Below are 23892 nucleotides of genomic sequence, written 5' to 3' on the forward strand. Positions count from 1 at the left end.
CAAAGTCACTCTACAGCAGCCTGGAAGTCTTACCTCCTGAGTCTTCAGAAGACAGAAGACAAAAGATAAGGTAGTTTGGGATCAAGAGGTCTTGCACACGCTCTGTCCTGTGTCAAGAAAACATCTTAAGTAGTACAGTATCTTATATGCTATTTCCAGGGAAGAAAGAGACAGAGCTAGCAGAAACTATCATACAATGGGACTAAATCAGAGGGGAGCTAGTCAAACAATGTTGCAAAAGGGGAACAGGATTATCTCAAGAACACTAGGATTCAGCACACAGCAGCCTTGAGACTGATAATCCCAGTCTCCTCAGGGGAAAAGGCCAAGTCCCTAGAACAGAAACTTTAACTCTTTTGAGGCCCAGGCCTCAGCCCCAGACTGCTCTTGACAAATCCATTCCTGAGCAAGGACACAGAACTATGTTTCTTTTGTCCTTTCATTGGGGTCTCTGAGCATCTTTATCTCTGGCTATACACTTGAAACTTTAAGGACTGTGGTCCCTGTAGTTGGGGGGAGGGGAGGAGTCCCAAGACTGCAGGGTGGGGAGATCTCACCCTCAGGAGTAGGCAGTAGGTGGGGAAGCATAGGCTCTTGGTTAGCAGGAATGCTTATCTGGAGTACCACTGACCTGCAACAGGTGGATCCAAGTCATGACTCCCTGATGCTAACAAGAATCTTTGAAGTTTTCAAAAGAGATTTTTTTTTTTAAAAGTAGTTATGTATACATTGCCATTATCTGTAATCTGTACTGAAATTCTCTTTGTGGAAAAGGCAGTAGACCCACACCTTTGAGTCATAGCAAAAGTCTGGGGACCCCAACATGTTTGTGAGTTAAAAGCATTGACAGTCTTTCCTCAGCCAGAGGGCTGGATATCTAGATGAGACAGAGATGTTTGCAGTACAATGAGAAGCACTTTTAAGTCTAGACTTAGGAAACTTAAATTTGATTAATGTTAAAACTCTGAACTCTTGAAGTCTTAATATAATAATAGCATTTCCTTAGATCTTTGCAACCTGCACTCACATACCTTACAACACGTTCATAGACCCTCAAAACTTAAGCCTTTACATCCCCAGACCTTTATAACTTGCATTTACATACCTCAAATTACTTTCTTAGACTCCCACAACTTACAAACTTCAAACCTCTTCTTTCCATCCAATCATGAGACCTAGGTGGTTGATTCCTGAGAGTAGTCCTTGTCAAGAAAGTTCCTTTAAATAAGGACAATGTAGAAGGTTACATTGAAACTTGTTTTGTGAGTTTATCATTCTTTTAGTGTGAAGTCTGCCAGCGAGGTAAACTTGTCTATCTGCCTTTCTCAGCAGGAGACCTAGCAGCCCTAGGGGAGGAGAAAAACAAGTCCAAATTTTTACAAAGGAAATGAACTGACCCAGCAGCTGTAGCTTTGTGGGGAGGAGCTAGGGACCTGCCACTACTAAACTAGTGAAGCTACAGTTAGGCATCAGACATCATCAAAGACCTGAGAATGATACATCTGAACAGTAAGTATGATACATCTGAACAGTAAGTATAAACCAAATGGCTTCTGCATCAATTAAAATGATAGAAACTTCCTAGGTAACCTAGGCTCCTGAGATGGTCTATGTGGCTTCATTGCTGGCAGAAGGTTGGTGGAAGAGGAACTTGAGAAAACTGACCTACTTTGTCTACAGTTTGGACAGGCCCTGGCAGTGAGTGGGGCATAGAGCAATTCTTTGACTAGTGGTTAACATTACCATGGTCCAGGTAGAATTGTCTGTGCCCCATCAGCTTCTTTAGAGATCTTAGGGTCACTGCTAGGAGCTGGCTGTTGGGTCCTGGAGTTTCACAAATAATGGGGACCAGACCACCAAAGTCTACTAACCAGAAGCAAACTTGATTCCAAACATCATGGGGTACAAACTCTAGCTAGCTAGGGCCACAAACAGAATTCGGGCTTCTGAAACTGTGACAGTGCGGGGCAAGGGGGCGCAAAACAGCTTGACCTCACAGCTGCACTGACAGGCTTAGAGGCCTAGATAGAGCTTCTGGCAGGCAATACCTGGACCCAGCTATAAGCTGACCCTACCCAGGGAAGTCCTGAATCTAAGAGAAACTACCTGACATTCCAAAGTGGGGCCTGCATCTAAGAGGAAATACCTGACATTCCAAACATTCCCTATACCCCTAGACAAATGTCAGCCAATCAGGGTCCTGAACCCTGAAAATCCCTTCATCCCAACCTCTGCTGTGATAAAAAAACAAACAAACAAAAACCCCACCCTGCCTGGGCTCGAGGCTCAAGGCTCTCAATGCTGTATTGGACAGAGTCTAAGCTCCAAGCTTGAAAATAAAGACTTGTGGGCAGTGGTGGTGAACATCTTTAATCTCAGCACTCAGGAGGCAGAGGCAAGCCTGGGCTACAGAGTGAGTTCCAGTAAAGGTGCCAAAGCTACACAGAGAAACCCTGTCTCAAAACAAACAAACAAACAAACAAACAAACAACAACAACAACAACAAAAACAAAAGAAAGAAAGAAAGAAAGAAAGAAAGAAAGAAAGAAAGAAAGAAAGAAAAAAGGCTCTTTGCTTTTACATGCGGCATTCATTTTCTGTGATGGTCTTTTGGGGGTCCCTGCGATCTGGGCATAATAAGAGGAGGTTTCAAGCCTCTTCTTATAGCAAAAACTATATACCAGGTGGTAGGTCAAAGGGACTTGAGGTTAGGTCTTGGGGACAGAGGAATTTTTACAATTTTGAATTTGGGCCTTGAGTCACATTATAGTCTGAGATTTACAACTTTTGAATACAGGGTGTTAGTTCAAGATATTTGTAAAAAGCCTGTGGTTATCTTGACACAGCTGTCTTCCCTGTAACTGAAAGGAATGTAAGATAGAAGGGCCATATAGAATCAACTGTTAAGGGTTAATCTTTGCCCACAGCAGCTGTTAGCTTCCACTTTCCTAGAATATGTGTATAGGCTATGGGCACACAATTTTTCATATTCCTGGGCTCTTCACTGACATTTCTGTCTATCACAGAAAGCATTTTCATTAAGCACTTAAAATGCCATATCCAGCAGCAGATCTCTGAGTTTGAGGACCATATATTAAGTATATCTGATTTTTAAATAAACTTTGCATAGTTTTTGTTGTAGTTAATGGTTGGAGAGAAAAGTTGCACCATGAAACAGAACTCACATGGGAGGTTTATTGGGGAAGGAAAGGAAGGGGTACAGAGGCCAGCCTCTGGGGAAAAGTGGCAGGGAAAAGGAGCTGGAAATGGGGGTGGGGGGGCAGAGCTTCCTTTTTAAGGGACTATGATGCACGCACAGAGGGACTATGTGGACTATGTGGGCAACATAGCGGGTGTAGCTGATGGCATATTCTGTCAGTGTTAGGAAATGTACGCACGTGGGGGCAGCGGGACCCCTAGATGCAGCGGTGGGCTCGTGGGTCACCCAGTCCATGCGGGCACAGCGGTGGAGCGATGAGTGGAGATACCCACCCCAGATGCTGCATCTGCGTGGAAATGGTTTATTATAATAGAGAGATGAAGAGACAGAAAGACAGAAAGAGGGAGACAGAGAGAAAGGGGGGAAAGACAGAGGGATGGGGGGGGCGAGGGGTTAGAGAGGTGCACACCTTGTGGGAGGAAAGGAGAAGAGAGAGGAAGGGGTGGAGCTTTCCCTTAAGAATAGGCTTACATCAGGCATACTGTGGTGCCAAGGGGCGGGATCAGAATGTTAACTCTCAGGACCTCTGAGCAGGCCAACGTAACTGCCTGAGTACTGAGAAGCCCATGAGCACAACCATTCTGGATGTTGGATCATCTGGGCCATGGTGTCATTGGAGACCTTTCAGGTGGTCCTGGCTGATCAAACCTGATGTATCTTAATCTGGAATAAATCCATAGCCTCTGGCTTTCTGTGGAAACAAAAGCAGAGACTCTTTTCCAAAGCAATATATCCTTATATCCAAATTTTGAAGTAGAGGTACCTTTAAAATTTACATATTTGTTTAACTCAACAGCTTTTACGATCAAATCTTTTTTTGTAGTTAAAAATCCCAAAGACAACACAAACCAGATTCTCTGTGTAATATCCATCTTTGTAAGACTGAAATGCCACTGTGGCTGCTGCCTCCGCCTACCTCAGCTTCCCAACATGGCGGTGGTACAGTTTACCACCAGCTCTGGGTCTGGAGCCATGTGTACCATCAACTATCAGAAGCAGTTCTATCAAAGTAGTGCATAGCCCAGAAACCTTTTTTTTTTTTTTTTTTTTTTTTTTTTTTTTTAAAAAAAACTAGCAAAGGCTAAATCCACCATGCAGCAGAGTAAAGTGCAGCTTATAGATTCCTCATTCCCGCCACACTGCAGGTCAGACGCACACGCCAGGAACCCGCCATAGTAGCTCAAACTGGCAGGCTGCCGCTAACTTGAGAGAGACAACTAGGAAGCTGTTTTTAGCTTCATTTTAGAATCTTTTTTCTCAGGTTTTAGGTGTAAACTCTTGACAACACGTTGGGCGCCATTTGTAGCTAGAGTTTTCCTGCCTGGCCCACAGTCAGGACAAATCTCTCACACCTGCCAGGCCCATAGACGCTCAGAACCAACCAAGTAAACACATAGAAACTTATATTGCTTACAAACTGTATGGCCATGGCAGGTTTCTTGTTATCTACTTCTTCTATCTTAAATTAACCCATTTCTGTTAGTCTATACTTTGCCACATGGCTTGTGGCTTACCGGTGTCTTTACATGTTGCTTGTCATGGCGGCGGCTAGCAGTGTCTCTCTGCCCCAGCCTTCCACCTCCCAGAATTCTCTTCTCTCTTGTCCTGCCTATCCTTCCTGCCTAGCCACAGGCCAAATAGCATTTTATTTATACAGAGCAATATCCACAGCACAGGACACTGGGAAATCGATTGCCATGCTTTGCCTAGACAAGGTAGGCTGCACGCCCACAAGTTCCTACTCCACAGGAAAGTCTGTTGGGGACTTCTGGGACTGGCAGCTAAAGACTGATGCTGCCATGAGACCTTTGCCCCCAACGACCATGGAGAACTTTGGGGTGGCTGTCTTGGTAGCCAGTAAGTCTCTGTCATTTTAAATAGATTTGGATTAGCTGCTTGCAATGCACTCCTGCTTTATCAGGTAAATTTTCCTTCTCAGAACTCTGATGTTTTACAACTAGGCTAGTGGTAGCTTTGTCAGCTTAACAGCAGCAACCAAGGCTTCAGCAGCCTTCTCAGTTCTCTTTGTGTGTAAAATTCAGGCCATAGGTCTGTCTCTTTTTCCTAGAGCCACTACTAAGTCTAGACACAACTTGTCTTGTAACCAGACTCAGAAAAGAGATAAACTCACAGAACAGATTTCAGTGTAACTTTTTACCATTCCTTTATTTAAAGGAACTCGCTTTACAATGACTGCTGTCAGTGGTCAGCCTCCTGTATCTCCTGGTGAATTAGATAGAAAGAAGGTGTTCTAAGGTGTGAAGCTTATATGAAGGTATGAAAGCTTAAGATGGGAGGATCTAAGAATGTTTTAGGGTCTAAGAAAGTGCCTTAAGGTGTGCAAATGCAAGTTATAAAAGTCTGAGGAAGAAACGTACTACCACAAACTCAGGATTTTAAATTCCCTTTGGTTGCTTTCTCATGACTCAAAGACGTGACTATACTGCTGTTTTTACAATGTAAATTTCAATACAGATTATAAACAGTGGGAATGCTAATGTGTCTAAAATTTATCTTTTGTAAACTCAAAAAAACTCTTGTAAGCTCCAGGGAATTGACTTGGATCCATCTCAGACAGGTCAGAAGCACCCCAGCTAAGTACTGTCACCTTTCCCTGGTCTGAGGACTCCCCTCCCTCAATTGCCAGGACTTAAGAAAAAATTTCCCCTAAACTTAACTTTATCTTCTGCTCTGCCAGCATCTTGCCAGGTCCAAGGGCTGCTGGTCCACAGAGCATGGACAGTGAACTGAAACAGCCAGCATCCCAGCTTCCTCAGGCCCCCCAAAGATGCTGATGCCCCAGGTCAGCAGGAAGCAATCTAGGGGACACAGTGCCCGCATTCCTGTCTCATCTGCCACTCCATCTTTTTTTTTATAATAAACAAAAAGAAGAATGTTAGCATTCAGGCATTTATGCTGGCCTGCTATCAGGTCCTGACAGACCACATCATCAGCTACAGCCTCTTGTAGAGCTCTCCCTATGTGCATACATGACATCCCTTTATAAAAGGCAAGCCCCCTGCCCATGGCGACCTTGATATCCTCCCTATGCTAATTCCCTGCCGGGTTCCACCCTCCTGAATGCTTAAGGGAAGTTCCTTGTCTGTGTATCCTGAATATTGGACATTAACAGTTTAGATGCAAGATTGTAAAACATGGATAGTAAACTTCTGCCCTCTGGTGTTCTCCCATTGTGCTGTAAGCCTGTATTTAAGACCTCCTCCCTCCTTCAATAAACAGCATTCGGCATTCTGCTGAGGCAAATCACCAAAAAAAAAAAAAAATTTTTTTAAATGCCCATGGCTTCAAAAGCCAGAGAGATAGGGAGGTGTGTGATGCGTGTTCAGGAAGTGTAGCAGGTTACAGGAGCAAGAGAGAACACTTACTGAGTAGGGGAGGAGAGGTGAATGGTTACAGCAGGTGGAGGGAAGAAGCGGCTGAGGAGGTGGACTCTAGAATTTGAAGTCAAGTATGGTGGGTGGAAGAAGCCAGCAAAAGCAAATGACCCGTACATACCTTAGGAGAGTTGAGTCAACAGCTCGGTTAGGGTAGGAGAAGCTGAGCTCCTTGTAGGAAGTTCAGATACGTCTCTCCTGGTGTTCAAGCACCAGACAATGGCCATTCCAAGGTCAAGGAAAAGGTTTTTATTGTAGATATGAGGGAGAGTATGGCCAGAGGCATCTGGAAGGGTCCAGAGCAGGCAGAGAAAGTAGTAGATAGTACATGATCAGTGAGACCAGGCCATGACGTGGGGGTGGGGAGATCAAGAGGGGAAGAGAAAGAAGAGAGGAGGGAGGGTAAGCAGCATGCACTCTGTCATGCTAATGAGCACCACAGTTACACAGTCAGCCATTTTCCCTGAGTTTCTCTTGGACCTGACACTGAAAAAGGCCTGGACTGATCCAACTGTCAACAGCTCCCTCCTTAGTTTTCAAAGCCAGATGAGTTACTTGTGCCTGACTGTCTAAGAGACTCTTATTTTTCCTAAACCAACAGTTGTCTCCTAGAATAATCAAAAGGATCATCAATGTAAGCATTCCAGTCATAATACTGAGTGAATGCTGAAGGATGATAAAGGGGTTGAATTTTGTACAGTAAATCTTTGGTCAGTTCAGAAGGGAAAAACTACACAGTTAGAGAGGGAACAATCCACACAGGTGATTTACAAGTGTCCCCCATTCTCTTGAATAGAGGGACTCCAAGTGACATGGTTAGCATAACCAGTGAGTACAAACATAAAAGGGTGCCCATATTACAGTTGTTTACCTTTTCAAAAGTCCTAGAGATGATCTCCTTGTCCAGGACTGTAGCTAACATCCAAAGGTCCTGTTGAGTCTTTTTTCCCCAGGAAACATTATAACAGGACATGGCCAATGAGGGGAGTCCCAGGAAATTATCCCTATCCAACCCCAGTAGGCACCTCTGGGACAAATGGACCAGCACCTCAGGCCATCCATTCAGAGGCACAGAGTTCTTTAGAACTGTGGACTGTCCCGCCCAAGGGGAACTTTAGTTCGGAAACCAGGGCACTGAATTTTCACTGTATACTGGGAAATGGCCATGAAACGGGGAAGCCTAGTGATGAATGAATTGATATTTGAAAAGCTGTACACCCTACCACTTTCCAGGCCCCAGAGCCATAAGCCTTAAGAGTCACTCAGATGAGAGGGACGCATCTGTATTGACCCACCAGTGACAAGCCAATAGTGGTGGTCATCCAAGTATAGTTAAAGAGAGCAGTTCAGGGCTCCACATGAGAAGCACTAAGACCAGTTACACCGTCTAATATTTTTAACTATCATATAATATTTTAGTAGCCAGATATTTTAAAATAAATCTTAGTTTAACATCCATTTTAACCAGTTATTTTGTTTGTTTTTGTTTTTAAAGATTCATTTTATTTATTACATATACAGTGTTCTGTCTGCTTGTATGCTTGCAGGCCAGAAGAGGGCATCAGGTCTCTTCATAGATGGTTGTGAGCCACCATGTGGTGCTGGGAATTGAACTCAGGACCTCTGGAAGAACAGTCAATGCTCTTAACCTCTGAGCCATCTCTCCAGCCCCAACCAGTTATTTTGTAATTGTTAATCTCAGACCTTAGAAACTTTAATATTATATGTATTAATATTTAAGTCTTATCCATTATATACCTTAAATAACTTACTCAGACCTTTTTAACTTACATGCCTTTTAGTTATTATTCTATATATGTCCATATACATTCATTTCAGCATCTCCATCTCAATCTTGATGTAAATCCTCATCTATTAAAATAATTTATATTTTTGTTAAAAAAATTTATCTCATATCTTTAATATTTTAATACCATGTCTTATCTTTATAACATTTTTGTTTTTTTAAAACTTTTATTGGTTCTTTGTGGATATCATATCATGCATTCCAATCCCACTTATCTTCCCATCTTCCCTCCGCCCTTGCAACCTTCCCTGCAAATCAAAACCAAATTTCAAAGAAAAAAAAAACAACAAAACAAAATAAAACAAAACAAAAAACAGCATCACCACTACCCAGATGAGCTCTCCAGCACTGCCTAGGCTAGCTCACCCAATGAAGCTTACAGTAAGGTGCAGGACCGGTTCTCCTGCTCTCAGGTCCTCAGGTCCAGGTCCTCCTCATTCACATCACCAGAGCCAGACCTACTGTTTTGCCCAGGTAAGCTACAGGGTCCTCTCTCCCAATGCTGTAGGGAAAATATGGGCACACGAGGAAGGGGAAGGAGGGGGGGGCATCAGCTCTCTTGCTCTCATGCCCACAGGGCTGGCTCACCTGCACCCCTGACAAGTCAGCTCTAGTATGCTGCCCAGATGAGGTGCACATCTGTAGTGAGGGGTGGGTCCATCTTTCCTGAGTGTGGAGGGGGCGCAAGCTCTCCCCTGAGGGGTAGGGCCAGCTTGCCTTCTGCAGTATCCAGTGAGGGGCAGTACCAGCTATCCCAGGGCCAGTGAAGGGTGAGGCTGGCTCAGCACAGCATGATTCTAATGACCCCTGCGCTACCACAGACCATGGACATCACCACAGACCCCAGTTATATCAGGACCATAGACCCAGACATGGTCCTTGGCAGCAGCTTGAGGTCTGACATCACCATGCCCCTGGTGGCAGCACAGGCCACTCATAGCCATATGGCCATTCATGCCAGCCAGTTCCTCACCACCCTCACCTCTCCAGATCCACCTCTTCCCAGCCCATGAACCATTGCACCTCCTCATCTCTTCCACCTCCCCATCCCGTACTCTCTTACCAGAACAGTCTCCAACCTCCTGGCCCCAGGGCTCTTGGTGGGGTCACAGGTGACACTTGTTTAAGTCCTGCCTGCCCCAGTCCTAAGGGATGGCTCGGAGCTGTTGCCTTTCCTCTCTCCCATGCCCAGGACTAGCGACCTTGGGCAGCTCTTGGTGTGATGGTATCTGGTTGATTTGTGACACCCCAGACCAAAAAGTCTTAGAAGGGGTCATCTGTGTGCTCTGATGATTCAGGCCTGGAAAGGGCCGGGTGGGCCACATTTTTATTTTTAAATAACATGTAAAATAAAAATTTGATCCTTATCAAACTTTTATTTTTTTAATAGTATGAGAATTTTATAGTCATGTAGATAAATCTCCTTTTTTATTTTTTACATAAAATTTACTGGGAAGGGCTGTTTGGAGCAATGATCACTTCAGGCGAAGGCAAGCCACTGAAGGACCATGGTGCCTAGGAGCTGGAGCACTCTGCTGTTATCTGAGCTGGGACTCTGAAGTCTGTGCAGTCACTGCAGTGAATTTAGATTGTTCCACCCCTGCTCCACCCCCACACCTCTGTTGTAAAATCCCCTGCTGTAGTGGGGGAGAGGGATCTAAAAAAAGAAAAGAAAGAAACAAGCAGGCTTTTTTGTTCAAAATGCTTTGTCAGGGAGTCCAAGCTCCTTGGGTTTCTTCAAATGAAGGATGGAAGTCTTTAATGTTGGATCTACTAATCCTGTCTATGATAAAGGAGGATTGGCTCAGCTACAAGTGTTAGAGCTACTTTTGGGTAATTTTAAACCTGAATCATCAAAACCAAAATATAACAAACAAACAAACCGAAGAAAAACAACAAACAAACAAAAACACCTTCTCCTCATACTCTGAGGCATCATGAAGCCAAAGTAATTTAAGATTTGATGTCACTTTTTTGTCCTTAGAAACTTTTTTCTCGATATTTTGACTTTTGATTTTTATGTTTTGTCTCCCAGTCTGTTTTGGAGTAGATTTATGACCAGATTTCCTGGGATGGTAATTCCAATTGAGTCACCTTTACACTGTGGATCTAAGCCCACTCTAATGAAATTTTGCAGCACAAATCAGTCAATATGAAACTCATGTGGACCTCGTGGGCAATATTTTGTATTTAAACTTTTGCCTTCATGTTTCCATGTCTTCAAACTTATAAAACCTTATTTTAGGGAACCAAGGGCAGACTTTTTTGAATGAAAATAAAGAATTTTTATAAGCATTTTAGCACATTATAGGAACTAGAATACAGAGGCAAACAAAGCATTCAAAGGAAAAAATACGCTTGTCTTAGTGAGGGTTTCTATTGCTGTGAGGAGACACTATGACCACAGCAACTCCTATAAAGGAAAACATTTAAAACCTGAGTGGCTTACAGTTCAGATGTTCAGTCCATTATCATCATGGCAGGACATGGCAGCATTTAGGCAGACATGGTGCTGGAGAAGGAGCTTAGAGTTCTACATCTTGATCTACAGACAACCAGAATTGAACTGTGACACTTGACAGAGCTTGAGCATAGGAGACCCAAACCACCCTCACAGTGACACACTTCCTCCAACAAGGCTATACCTATTCCAACAAGGCTATACCTACTTCAATAAGACCACACATACTCCAACAAGGCCACACCTACTTCAACAAGGCTGCACCTACTCCAACAAGGTTACACCTACTTCAACAAGACTACATCTACTCTAATAAAGCTACAACTACTCCAACAAGGCCACACCTATTCCAACAAGGCCACACCTACTCTAACAAGACCACACCTCTTAATAGTGCCACTCTCTTCGGGGACCATTTTCTTTCAAACCACCACTAGGGCCTTAAGAAGTTTCCTATCCCATGTTCTACTCCTGATGTTTGTACTTCTTCCCTCAGGAGATCTCTCTGGCCTGACTCTTTTTATGTTTATCTATGTATTAAGGCCATACTTACTCTTTTTCTCATATTCAGGTGTCCCTGTTCGGTCACTACTTGTCTTGGACCAGCTGGTCAGTCTTTGGTGACAAGCTCCTGAGAGAGAAGAACAGGAGATCAGAAGATAAAGAGAACGGAAGATAGGGAAGGTAAAGTTTGGAATCAGGAGGTCTTTCTATCTACATCCTATGCCAAGCAAGCTTCTGATGAAGTACAGTGTCTTATATACTATTTCCGGGGAAGAAATGAGACAGAGCCCACAGAAACTACCGTATGATGAGACTAAGTCAGAGGGGAGCTAGTCAAACAATGTTGCACAAAGGGAACAGGGTATCTCAAGAACATTACAGACCAAGCATACAGCAGCCTTAGGACTGATAACTGCAGTCTCTTCAGGGGAAAAAGCCAAGTCCTTGGAACAGAAACTTTAACTCTTTTGTGGCCCCAGACTCAGGCCCAAACTGGTTTTGCCAAGTCCTCTCCTGAGTAAGGACACAGTCCCTTTTGTCCTTTATCAGGACCTCCTTGGAAGCCTTAGATCAGCCCAGCTCTCAATGGGGTGGAGTTGAAATGGGTGGGATCAGAGCCTCTGTGGTCAGTGACAATTGCAGGCTGTTATGTAGTCTGCCCTCTGTCCTCTCCTAAGACGGGTAGACTGCCCCTGCGACACTCATCCAAGTTACAGAGTGAGTACACCTGCTGTTATGGGACCTGGTGGGTCTGAGGATGTGGGCAGATGGACAGAGACACTAGGCATGCCTGTTCAAGCTACAGCCAAGGACTCAGGAATGAGGCTCAATGCAAAATCCTAAACTTACTTAAAACACTATGAGAACATTTTTGGTGTTTTTTGTTTGTTTGTTTTGTTTTTAGTGTGTGTGTGTGTGTGTGTGTGTGTGTGTGTGTATGTATGTATGTGTGTATAACTCCATTGCATGTTGGTCTGCAAGTCTGTCTTGAGCCACTGGCTGCTTCACCTGACCCTTCTAGAGCACTGAGTACCACCAGTTCTCTGCATGGCCCTAGCCTCTTCTTTATCCCCTTGGAGGATAAGTGAGGACACCCTTTGATGGGCACTTCCATTATCTCTCTCACTTTGACTCCTGCCTTTTCCCTTTCTGAGAACATTTTCCTATTCTTCCGTTCAGAACTGCTGCCATGATGAGGCTCTTCACCATTCTGTGCCTGTTGCTCTTCAACCTTGGGGTGGCTTCCCGCTCCCGCTCCCGCTCCCGGGAGGAGAAGGGCAAGAAGTTCTCTGTGGGTCCTGGGGTTACTCCTGGAAGCAAGGACTTTGTCTTCAACCTCTACATGGCCTTGGCTTCTGAAGCCCCTGGTCAGAATGTCTTCTTTTCTCCCATGAGCGTGGTCATGAGCCTAAGCATGCTCTCTCTGGGGACAGGCCCCAGCACTAAGACCCAGATCCTGGAGGGCCTGGGCCTCAGCCTCCAGCAAGAGGACAAGTTTCACAAGTTCTACCAACAGCTGATGAAGAGGCTCAGCCAGCTTACAAATGGTCTCCAGCTGAGCCTGGGAAGTGCCCTTTTTACAGACCCAAGAGTACATATTCGGGACAGCTTCCTGAGTGCCACAAAGACGCTATACATGGCAGATACTTTCTCTACCAACTTTGGGAACCCTGAAATGACTAAGAAGCAGATCAATAACTATGTGGCCAAGAAGACCAAAGGCAATATTGTAGACTTGCTCAAGGATCTTGATAGCACCCATGTCATGGTGTTGATAAATTACATTTTCTTCAAAGGTAAGCCTTAGGCTCAAACTTGAACTTCCTCTCTTTTATGCTTTCATTGCAAGATAGCATTCCCTCCCCCACAGAAGAACAACTCATCCAGGTGCCAGCTGGATGGAAGGGAAGAAGCCACAAGTCAACCTTCTTACAAGACTCAGTGATTCACTGGGCAGCAGCTGGCCCTTAGCATAGCCATTATGACAAAAACAAACAAACAAACAAACAAAACAACAACAACAACAACAACAACAACAAAACCACTGATACCAAACCCACTAGAACCTGGAATATGGACCTGATCATGGTTAGAAGGGCAGGGAACAGGAGTCAAGGTCTTCTGAAGGCAAGTCTTAGTTACTTTTCTATTGCCACAATGAGACACCATGACCAAGGCAACTTATCAAAGAAAGCACTTAAGTGGGGCTCGCTTACACTTTCTGGGGGTTTTATGGTAGCAGGCAAGCAGACATGATGTTGGAGCCATAGCTGAAAGCTTACATGTCATCCACAAGCATGACGTAGAAAGAGAAAATTCGTGGGCCTGGTGTAGGCTTTTGAAACTTCAAAGCCCACCTTCAATGTCATACTTCCTCCAATAAGGCCACACCTCCTAATCCTTCCCTAAACTATTCCATCAACAGGGAACCAAGCATTCAAACATATTAGCCTGCAGGGGCCATTCTCCTTCAAACCACCATGTCAAGAGTTTGGGAATACAGGACAGGCATGCAAAAGGTCCAGGCTGCCCCAGAGTCTGGAGGGGATTTGGCCTTTGAAGCCAATAGATGTGGCTGTTCCTGCTGTTGAGATTGCTCTGTAGAGACACTCTTTGGGCTGTCTCCACTCTTCAGGCACAGCCAAGGGTCTCTCATTTTTAACCTGTGCTTTTCTTCCTACCCCATGTTCACCTTTAGCCAAATGGGAGACAGCCTTCAGTGACCAAAACACCCACCAGAAAGATTTCCATGTGACACCCAAGAAGACCATACAGGTGCCCATGATGAACCGTGAAGATGAGTACTACTATATCCTGGACCAAAGTATCTCCTGCATGGTGGTGAGGATCCCTTACCAAGGCAATGCCAGTGCTCTGTTTATCCTTCCCAATGAAGGCATGATGCCGCAGGTGGAGAAGGGCCTGAATGGGAGAGCACTGATGAACTGGCTTACTACAGCCAGAAAGAGGTACTTTCTAAGTCATTCTGTGTCCACATCCCTCTACCCAGGCCTGGGGAGACACATGATCCAGGACCACACAATGTTGGTGGGAGGAGACTCAGGCAGTGAGTTGTCTCCAAACCTAAAGACTTCCTATGAAGTCCTCAGCTCAGGACCTGGCCCAGCTTGAGGGATAAGACTTGGAAAACTGGGATTCTGGGGTGACACCAGAGTCTAAGTCTAAGCACAAAGCAGGGAAAACACCAGCAGAGGTGGAGTTTCCATAAAGTCTGTGTTGCCACAGAGAGAGGGTGCTGAGGACTTCTCAGCAAGCTCATGCTGTCTAAGAATGGCCTTCACTCTCTCCAGACAGTTGAACCTTTACCTCCCCAAGTTCTCCATTGAGGGCACCTATCAACTGGAGAAAATCCTCCCCAAGCTGGGCATCAGGGACATCTTTACTGTCCATGCTGACCTGTCTGGCATTACTGACTACCCCAATATCAAGTTGTCTGAGGTGAGTCTAGTTGCTGCTGAACACCTGCTTTCAGAAATTACCATGCCATCCCACCCTATTCCATCCCATACCATCCCATTCCTCCCCACTCCACCCCACCCCATTCTACCCCATCTCAGACTGTTCCATCCCATTCCAACTTAGTACATCCTGTTCTGTCCTATTCTATATCATCTCACTCCAACTCATTAGATTCCACCATATTCTATCCCATTCCAACAAATCACATTCCATCTTACCCCATCTCACCAATCACATCTCAGCCTAGTCTATTATATTTCATCACATCCAATTTCATTCTGTTCCATCTTATCCATCCCATCCCACCCCATCTCATCCCACTCCATGCCATTCCATCCCACCAGTCCCATCCCACCTCATCCCATTCCATCCTACCTTTCTCCCATCCTGTCCATCCCATCCCATCCCACTCTACCCCATTGCATCCCGCCAATCCCATCCCACCTCATACCATACCATCCCACTTTACTCCCATCCTATCCATCCCACCTCATCCCATTTCACCCCATCCCATCCCACCCACCCCACCCCATCCCACCCCATCCCATCCCATCCCATCCCATCCCATCTCACCCCATCTTATCCCATCCCATCCCACCCCACCCCACCCCAATCCCATCCCATCCCACCCCATCCAATCTCACCCCATCTCATCCCATCCCTCCCACCCCACCCCACCCCACCCCATCCCATCTAATTAAATACAATGTTTTTCTATCCCATTCTACCACTTCTGATCCTGTTCAGTCCCATCCCACCATATTCCATTCTGTTTCACCTCAGCTCATTCCTTTCTGTCCCATTATGGTTCCTTTCCCCTAGATATTCAAAGACTTTCCTTTGTGTTTTGTTCTTCTTACAATGGGAACCCACATTTGCCACCTGGCCTTGAGGAATCCATGCCTGTCTGATTGCTGTCTTGTCAAACATGCCCCCCCCCGTGTGTGTGTGTGTGTGTATGTGTGTGTGTGTGTGTGTGTGTGTGTTTCCCTGATAAAGAGCTTTGCTCTCTACCCACCACAGAAAACATCACATGGAGAAGGAGTGGGCTACTTTACAGAAATATTTAACAGAGTTTTATAAGGGATTACATCACTGACTCCAACTGACCCAACTGACCCAGACATCAGACAGTACTACAAACATCATTGTTTATAAACTGATGGCCACAAGTAGATTTCATTTCAGATTACTTTCAACTTCTGTATCTTCTGTTTTCACCAAATGACACACATGCATTGTTCTGGATCAGGACCATGGAAGAGTACATAAATTCAAAATTGCATGAAGAATCCAAGGCAAGTAAGGTTGATTATTGCATTGTCCTCTTAAAAGCAGGCCAAACAAACAGGCTGAGTACACAGTACATAACAGCATTAAGTGACTTCTGGGTATATTATTAACTCTGGCTGTGAGTTCCAGCAAAAGTTCCAGTTCCTTTGAAAGACAAGTACTATTTTTATCATGATGTATCACCACAGTCCCACTCTCTACCTGCAGATGCTGCACAAATCCGTGATGAAGGTAGATGAGTCAGGAACCATAGCGTCTGCTGCCACAGGAGAGCTCTTTACATTCAGATCTGCTCGACCGGTGACCCTGAAGATAGAATTCAACAGACCCTTTCTGTTTGCCATTGAAGAGAACATGAATCTCATTTTCCTTGGCAGAGTAGTCCAGCCAGAGGTGGGAGGGACTCTTTCTGAAACCCACAGGCTTACCCAGAGGGAGCCATGAGTATATTACAGCCCATCCATCTGTTGGTAGCTAGTGATTTGTGTAGAGTAGATTAACTAACAAGGTGTTAGAAATAATAAGATTACTATACTAATGGCTGCTTCCTTGATCATGGTTGCAAGGTATGTGTTCTTGCCCTCATCTTTCATCAGTGACTGGTACTGAGCCTAAAGAGGTCAGCTGATCTCTCCAAGGTCCCACCTCCATATTTGTGTCATAGTCATGCCTAGACCCCAGGCCATGCCATTTTTGCTCAGTCTGTCATTACAGAGCCTTAGAAGAGACTGGTCACTATAGGGAGAGGTCACCAGGAAGCACATTTTTGAGCCTTGTCTCCCACCTCTCAGCCCCAACTACCCATTCATTGTGGTTAGGACACTGGACTGAGGTTCTGGAATGGCACTAATAGCTATGTAACATGGGAATGACAATGCCTCTCTCTGGACCTTTGTTTCTCTGTGTATTCAATGAAGGACAAGAGCAAGACGTTTATCCACTGGTAGTGAAATATTACACAGGGTTGACTGCTCCATGCCATTCGTGGTTGATAGAAGAACTCGGTTTAGTAGCACGCTTGAGCATCAGGGTAGAGGTGTCTCACCACGAACAAAGGTATCAACTAGCGAACCTGACTGGAGTGGGATGATAGAGGCTTGTTGCAAACAGTGAAACGTGGATGGTAGACTGACTTGCTGATTTTTCACCTTGGCAATAGCAATAAAGCATTATGCAAAGACTGGCTCTCATTGTCCTTGTGGAGACAGCCCTGGGGATAGTGATACTCCTTAGGTTCCAAAGATGGTACTAGGCACTTCTCCCATCACAGTAGCTTGTGAGGAAAGATGGCACCATCATACCCTTTTGACTGACAGAGAAAGGAAGGCTTGCTGAGATCTAGGTGGCTGACCCAGTCACAAAGCTTGCACATGTTAGAGTCAAGATGAATGGTACATTGGTAATTTTCTCATCACTGCAGCAAACACCTAGCAAGAAGCAACTGAAGAGTTTCCCTTGGCTTATGGTCTGAGGAAACTGTTCATCACAGCAAGGAAGACATGGAGGCAGGGGAAGCTCTCTGCTGTGGCAGCAGAAGTGTGAGGCTGCTTGCTCACATCAGAATGTGTCAGGAAGCAGATGTGAGGCAGAAAGGAAGGCTGGGCTATAAACCCCAAGGCCCATCCATTCCTCAGCTATCCACTTTTTTCATCTATGTTGCATTTCCCAAAGTTTCCCACAACTCCCAAAACAGCCTCGCCAGCCAGGGACCAAGTGTTCAGAGACCTGTAGGGAACATTTTACATCTCAACCATACCAGATGGGGAGTATGACCTCACAGCTACTGTAACCTTAGATTCCACTGAGGACATAGAATGAAGGCAGAGTACAGGTGTGTCTCAGTCTCCGCACCCTGGATTGACTCAGGTGAGTTCCTTTCTGTCCTCTGTCAAAGAGGGAATTTGGCACATCAAAGAACATATGAGTGAATGGGTGAGCAACTCCTCCACCAAACCTTAAACTGACCCCTGGTGAGCTGCCCCGAGAGCAGAGTTCTTTGCCCACGCCCATATGCATATCACTACCATGTTTCCCAAAAGGCTGTGCTCAGTGCTCTGATCCCTGGATCATATTGAAGAGGGGTGTCCACTGAAAATAATAAGGTGTGTGTTAGTCAGGGTTCCCTAAGAGAACAGAACTAATTGTGTGTGTGTGTGTGTGTGTGTGTGTGTGTGTGTGTGTGTGTGTGTGTGTGTGTGTGTGTGTGTTGTATTAGAGGTTTACAAGATGCAGAGACAATGATGACTGTCTCACACTAGAGAGGCTGGGGATCTGGCAGTCCAGCAGTCGCACTGTAGCATGGGAGACCTGGAGGAGTTCTGGAGAGCGGCTGGTCATCAGTCTATCTTGGAATCCTCAAGAAGCTGGTTCTGATAGGGTGAAGGAATGGCCTAGTTGTAGGACAGATGCATTTGCCAATGAGAGCAAGGGAAAAAAGGCAAAATAGCAAAATTTCCTTCTTCCATGTCCTTTTATCTGGGCTGCCACTAGAAGGTGTGGCCTAGATTTAGGATGGGTCTTCTTGCTTCAGAGAATCTCACCAAGTCATCACAGGTGTGCCCAGCAGGTTGGGTTTTAGTTGATTCCAGATACAATCAAGTTGACAACCAAGGTTAACTATCACACAAGGCCAGCATTAAAAAAAAAAAAAAAAAAAAAGATTGATTTCCCTTTTATTTGTCTGAGTAAGTGTGTGTGTGTGTGTGTGTGTGTGTGTGTGTGTGTGTGTGTGTGCCTGCATGAGCATATGTACATGTGCACAGATGCCTGTGGAGGCCAGAAAGGGCATCAGATCCCCGGGAGTTGGAGTTTCAGAAAGGTGTGAGACTCCTGTTGTGGTTGCTAGGAATGAACCCTTAAGTTCTGACTGCTCCCTAGCATACTAAGAACTTCTCTGTGCCAGTCTGTTCTGGGCACTTTTCATTTGGGATCACATTCATTCCTCACTACCCAGCAAGGTCTGTCACTATCTCTGTTTCACACTAAGAAATTGCTGGTGACAGTGGAGGCCTAGACTCTGATGCCTAACACATATGTGCTGGCTTGCAGCAGGGCATGTGGCTATGACCAGATCCAGACATCCTGTCAATGATTATGCTGAATGAGTGTCTGTCCACAATCAGGACTTATCATGGGGTCATCCCACCCCCACATGCCTGTACCTTGCATAATGTCTAGTAATTCTTGGCAAATTGTGTCTCTCCCTGTTTGTCCAGTCTGTTGGAGATCAGAGAGGAGTCCTGTCTAAGGGTCATGTATGAGACCAAGGTCCAGTGTTTCCAAAAGTTTACCCAACAAGCAGACACAAAGCAAACACTGTGTGTGGGCTTAGTGGCAGGGGAGCTGTGCATGGGACTTCAATTGTTTACCACACATTAGTGTTGTCTTAGAGCTTACCAGAAGTTATTGGACTCAGCTGCCACATGATTCTGGAATGTACAGAATAGCAGTTCAGAGAGACGAACTGGAGGTTTTGCCAAACAACAACATGGAGATGGCCTTGAAGAAGGAGTGGAGCTTTGGTAGACAGCAAATTTGGAGCAGGTAGGGAACTTGCAGACAGAAGGACAGCTGGAGGTGAGCATGAAACAGAAAGATGTGGTAAAAAGCAAAGTACAGAGACTGGCCAGGATCCATGTGGGGAGCATGAAGGAAAACATGGGAAAGGAAGGGGCTGTCCTGGCTGTTCAGGGATAAGAGCCTTGGACACATGACCAAGATTTTTTCTAATGTCTCTCATAACTGGCACTATAGTGTGACAGCCATTAACACCATACCCTGAATGTCCCTGGACCTCTTCCTATTCTTCATTTTCAGTTTGCACATCACCTGAGATCCTCATTTGGACCTCTAGGGGGCACTCACACTTCCTTCTCTAAGGCTCTACCAGTGTGTCACCCATGGGAGAAGGGCTGTTGTGTAGGGCTTCTGCACACATAGCAGCTGCTCCCCAAGACACTCACTCATTCTTAGCCTCCTGGGACAGCCATGATACTTACAAGTGTACCCATAGACACCTACACAAATATGTATACTCTTCCACCCACACACCTGCATATACACAAATCTACATAAATAAGTAAAAATATAAATCCATCTTCCTGGCTCAAGCCTAGGAATCAGGATGTTAAGGGCAAGGCTCTATATTTCTATAGAAATAAATTGTTTTATGTCTGGAAACCAAATGATTTTAAGTTCCAGAATTGTCACAGTTCAACCAAAATGGAGGAGCTTTAGAATGGTGTGGCCCTGGCTAACAGAGGTTCAGAGTCAGATGGTTTGGGAAAAGAGATGGGGAAACAGCTGGAAGGAATAATGAGGGGTGTTGTTAAGCACATACCCACCATGAAGAGTCACTATGGAAAGATGCACAGAATGCCCTTCTATCAAAACCTCATAGCAAAACTCTATTCACAAGAGGCCTCTGAAGCACACAGGAGTTGCAAGACCCAGTCAGTAAGTTGGCAGTAATGGTTATCACCAAAATGGCAGCAGGCACAGGCATCAACCCTAAAGTCAGAGCCCTATGGTGTCCTGGAAGGGAAACATGCTTGATTCACAACCAATCCTACCAGCTACAGCAAGTGATCCTACCATGGGATGCCACAGAGCAGGGGTATAGCCTCAGGGCTGAAGTCAGACCTCAACAGTTGGCTCTTCTGCTCTAAGGTTACTGTGTCCTCACAGCAAGACTGGGTATGGGTCATCAGGGACCAAAGCTGTGTTGGTGGAGAGGATGAACACCATCCAGGTGGTCTGGTTCAGACCTGGCTTGGCTCAGCATTAACTGGCATGTGGCCCTGGGAGCTTACACAGAAGACAGTCAACAATGGGGTCTACCTCAGAAGCTGCTGATGAGGATGCACCAGGGTTTTAGGCAGGAAGAACGGAGGAACCATGGTAGCCAATGTGGCCTGAAAGAAGAGCAGAGAAGAAACTACTACCTAGGAATCCAGTGTAACAGTGCTGTAGTGTGAGCCTGCATGTTGCCTTCTGACATGTCTGTCCTTACTCTCTCCTTAGGTCCTAAGGACTAAGAGGGAGACTGGTCTTCTCACTCATCTGCTGATGCAGAATAGATTCTCTCCCCAAATGCACAGCTTGAAACAATAAGCATGGAATATCTCACAGTGTCAGGCACCCATGAGGAGCCAGGTTGGGTGATTCTTCCTCAAGGCCTCTCATGAGTCACACTATTGGCCAAAGACTTGACACATGCTAGAGGTTCCATGTCCAAGTTCACTCTCATGACCATTTTCTTTTCCTGAATGCTGGGGACTGAACCCAGGGTCTTGTGCTTGCTCAGCAAGCACCCTACCACTGAGTCCCTCAAGGCTTTTGATGGGAAATCTCTCTGGGCCTACTCAGAGGGCTGAACCAACACAACCAGGCTGGCCTGCCAAGAACTTCTAAGGGGGAAGAGACAGAGAGGAAGGGAGAGAAGGAAAAAGAGAAGATGAGGAGGAGGGAGAGAGGAGAAGAAAGGAGATGAGGGGAAGAGAAGGGAAGATAGGTGGGGCTTGGAAAAGAACTCCCAGAGCTGAGGCTGTACACACATGTAATCCCAGCATTGGAGAGGCTGAGACAGGGAGACCAGGGGTGTGAGGACAGCCTGGGTATGTTAGTTGTTTTCCTTGTTGCTGTGTCCCAATACCTGATGGAAGCAACTTGAGCGTAGAATGGTTTATTTCAGCTCTTGGTTACTTGGCAGGACAGGAACAGTTGCAGGCCAAGTTTTGATCTGTGGTGGCAGTGCCAGATCAGCTTGTCTGAAGGATCCTGAAACAGAGATCTTGGTCAGAACTCAGCCAGTTAAATCCCTCTACCTCACAGCTTTAGCCAAAAGTTAGCCACAGGACTACCGGAGCAGCGTCACCAATGGGACAAGAATTCCAACCCCTGAACCTTGGGGGATCATTTCACATTCAAACCATAACCCTTCGCTACATAGCAAGATTCTCTTTCCCAGTGGGGAAAGGTGCATCTGTCATTTCATAATTCAAGCCTGTGTCTCCCTCCCTATTTGATGCCCCTATTCTATCCATAAGATGAAAGTGATAACTGATGCTCTCACTGAGAAAGTCACCACTGCAGTGAAGAGTCTACTTGGTTCATTGAGGAAGACCTCAAGATTGCAGACTAGAACATTGCCTTATAGAACTAAATTATCTTGGACAATGATTTAGTCCCCGTAAATGCCCATTCATCACAGAATGTACTAAGTGAATGGGCCATTAGGTTTCATGTGTTAGGATTCTCTAAAGTAAAAAAAGTTACAGAATGAATCTATATATAGAGAAAGAGGATTTATTAGAAGAGCTTACAGGCTGTGTGGTCTAGGTACTCCAAAAGTGGCTGTCTTCCAATGGAGGGTCTAAGAATCTTGTAATTGTTCAGTCCATGAGGCTGAATGTCTCAGTTGGTTCCAGCATATGGCAGACTCTAAAGAATTATACTCTAATCCCAGTGAAGGAATGGATTCGTTAGCAAGAATGAGAACTCCTTGTCCTTTATATAGGTTGCCAACAGAATCTGTGTCCCAGATTAAAGGTGGATTTTTCTATCCTAAAAGATCTGGATTTAAAGTAGATTTTCCCACTTCAAATTATTGAATTAAGAAAAAATACCTCACAGATGTACCCAGTTGCTTTGTGTTTAGTTAATTCTAGAAGTACTTACATTGATAGTAAAAAATAGCCATTCCAAGTCCATCCCTTGCCAACTTGACACACAATCACATCTTCTTAAGACAGGCTTAATTTCCAAATGAAAACATCACCAGATCATATCCTTAACATGGAATAACTACACCAGGTACAATTATAAACCCATTACTTATTTAACCAGGTCACAATTATGCCTAACATGATATAACTATCCCCATGTAACCACAAACACAATATTAATTATAGAATAGATGTCAATGGTGCTTGAGGGACATTCTTTTAGTATCTTAAACTTAAATATGTTAGGCACTGATATTCTCTTAATTGGTGTTACATTACATGGTAAAGAAATTGAAGAAAGAAAACACAAAAATCTGTATAAACACATTCTTAACAAAAAAAAATGATAGAAACACTCATGTCAATTATAATCCTCATTTCTGCAACTGATCAGTTGGCCTTAGCTGATATTTGTAACTACCATCCTCTGTTGTGGGATGTTCTGTATGTTAAATGTGTTGCTCTGACTAGTTAATAAATAAAACACTGCTTGGCCAGTAGCCAGGCAGGAAGTATAGGTGGGACAAGCAGAGAAGAGAATGCTGGGAAGTGGAAGGCTGAGGAGGAAAGACTCTGCCAGCCGCCGCCATGAGAAGATGTTAAGATACTGGTAAACCACAAGCCATGTAGCAACTTATAGTCTAATAGAAATGGGTTAATTTAAGATAGAAGAACTAGATATCAAGAAGCCTGACATGCCATACAGTTTGTAAGCAACACAGGTCTCTGTGTGTTTACTTGGTTAGGTCTGAGCAGCTGTGGGACTGGCAGGTGAGAGAGATTGTCCTGACTGTGGGCCAGGCAGGAAAACTCTAACTACAAAGAGAAAACTCTAGCTACAATCCTCTATTACCCATTCTGTATTTCCTCCACTCTCAGCAGGTCTCAGCTCTTTTCCTGGAGGAGTGACCCAAACCTTCATTCCTGAGGAGTCTGTGCCCTTGGCTATCCTTCTTGGATTAGGCTGTTGTATTTTCCATTGACTTAATCACAGGACATGCCAGCAC

At 45.0% G+C, this 23892-nt stretch overlaps 1 protein-coding gene across 1 annotated transcript; it reads left to right on the forward strand.

The window, feature by feature from the left end:
- The first annotated feature begins 1449 nt into the window (after positions 1 to 1449).
- On the forward strand, positions 1450 to 17293 carry Serpina5 (serpin family A member 5). The gene is made up of 6 exons (XM_036206231.1): positions 1450 to 1509; positions 11455 to 11567; positions 12567 to 13183; positions 14086 to 14356; positions 14699 to 14846; positions 16368 to 17293. Exons 3-6 carry the CDS (start codon positions 12577 to 12579, stop codon positions 16602 to 16604), a joined length of 1263 nt encoding a protein of 420 aa, XP_036062124.1. The 5' UTR covers positions 1450 to 1509; positions 11455 to 11567; positions 12567 to 12576; the 3' UTR covers positions 16605 to 17293.
- Positions 17294 to 23892: the final 6599 nt, after the last annotated feature.

The sequence above is a fragment of the Onychomys torridus genome, chromosome 14 (assembly GCF_903995425.1).
Source record: "Onychomys torridus chromosome 14, mOncTor1.1, whole genome shotgun sequence".
Lineage (NCBI taxonomy): Eukaryota > Metazoa > Chordata > Mammalia > Rodentia > Cricetidae > Onychomys > Onychomys torridus.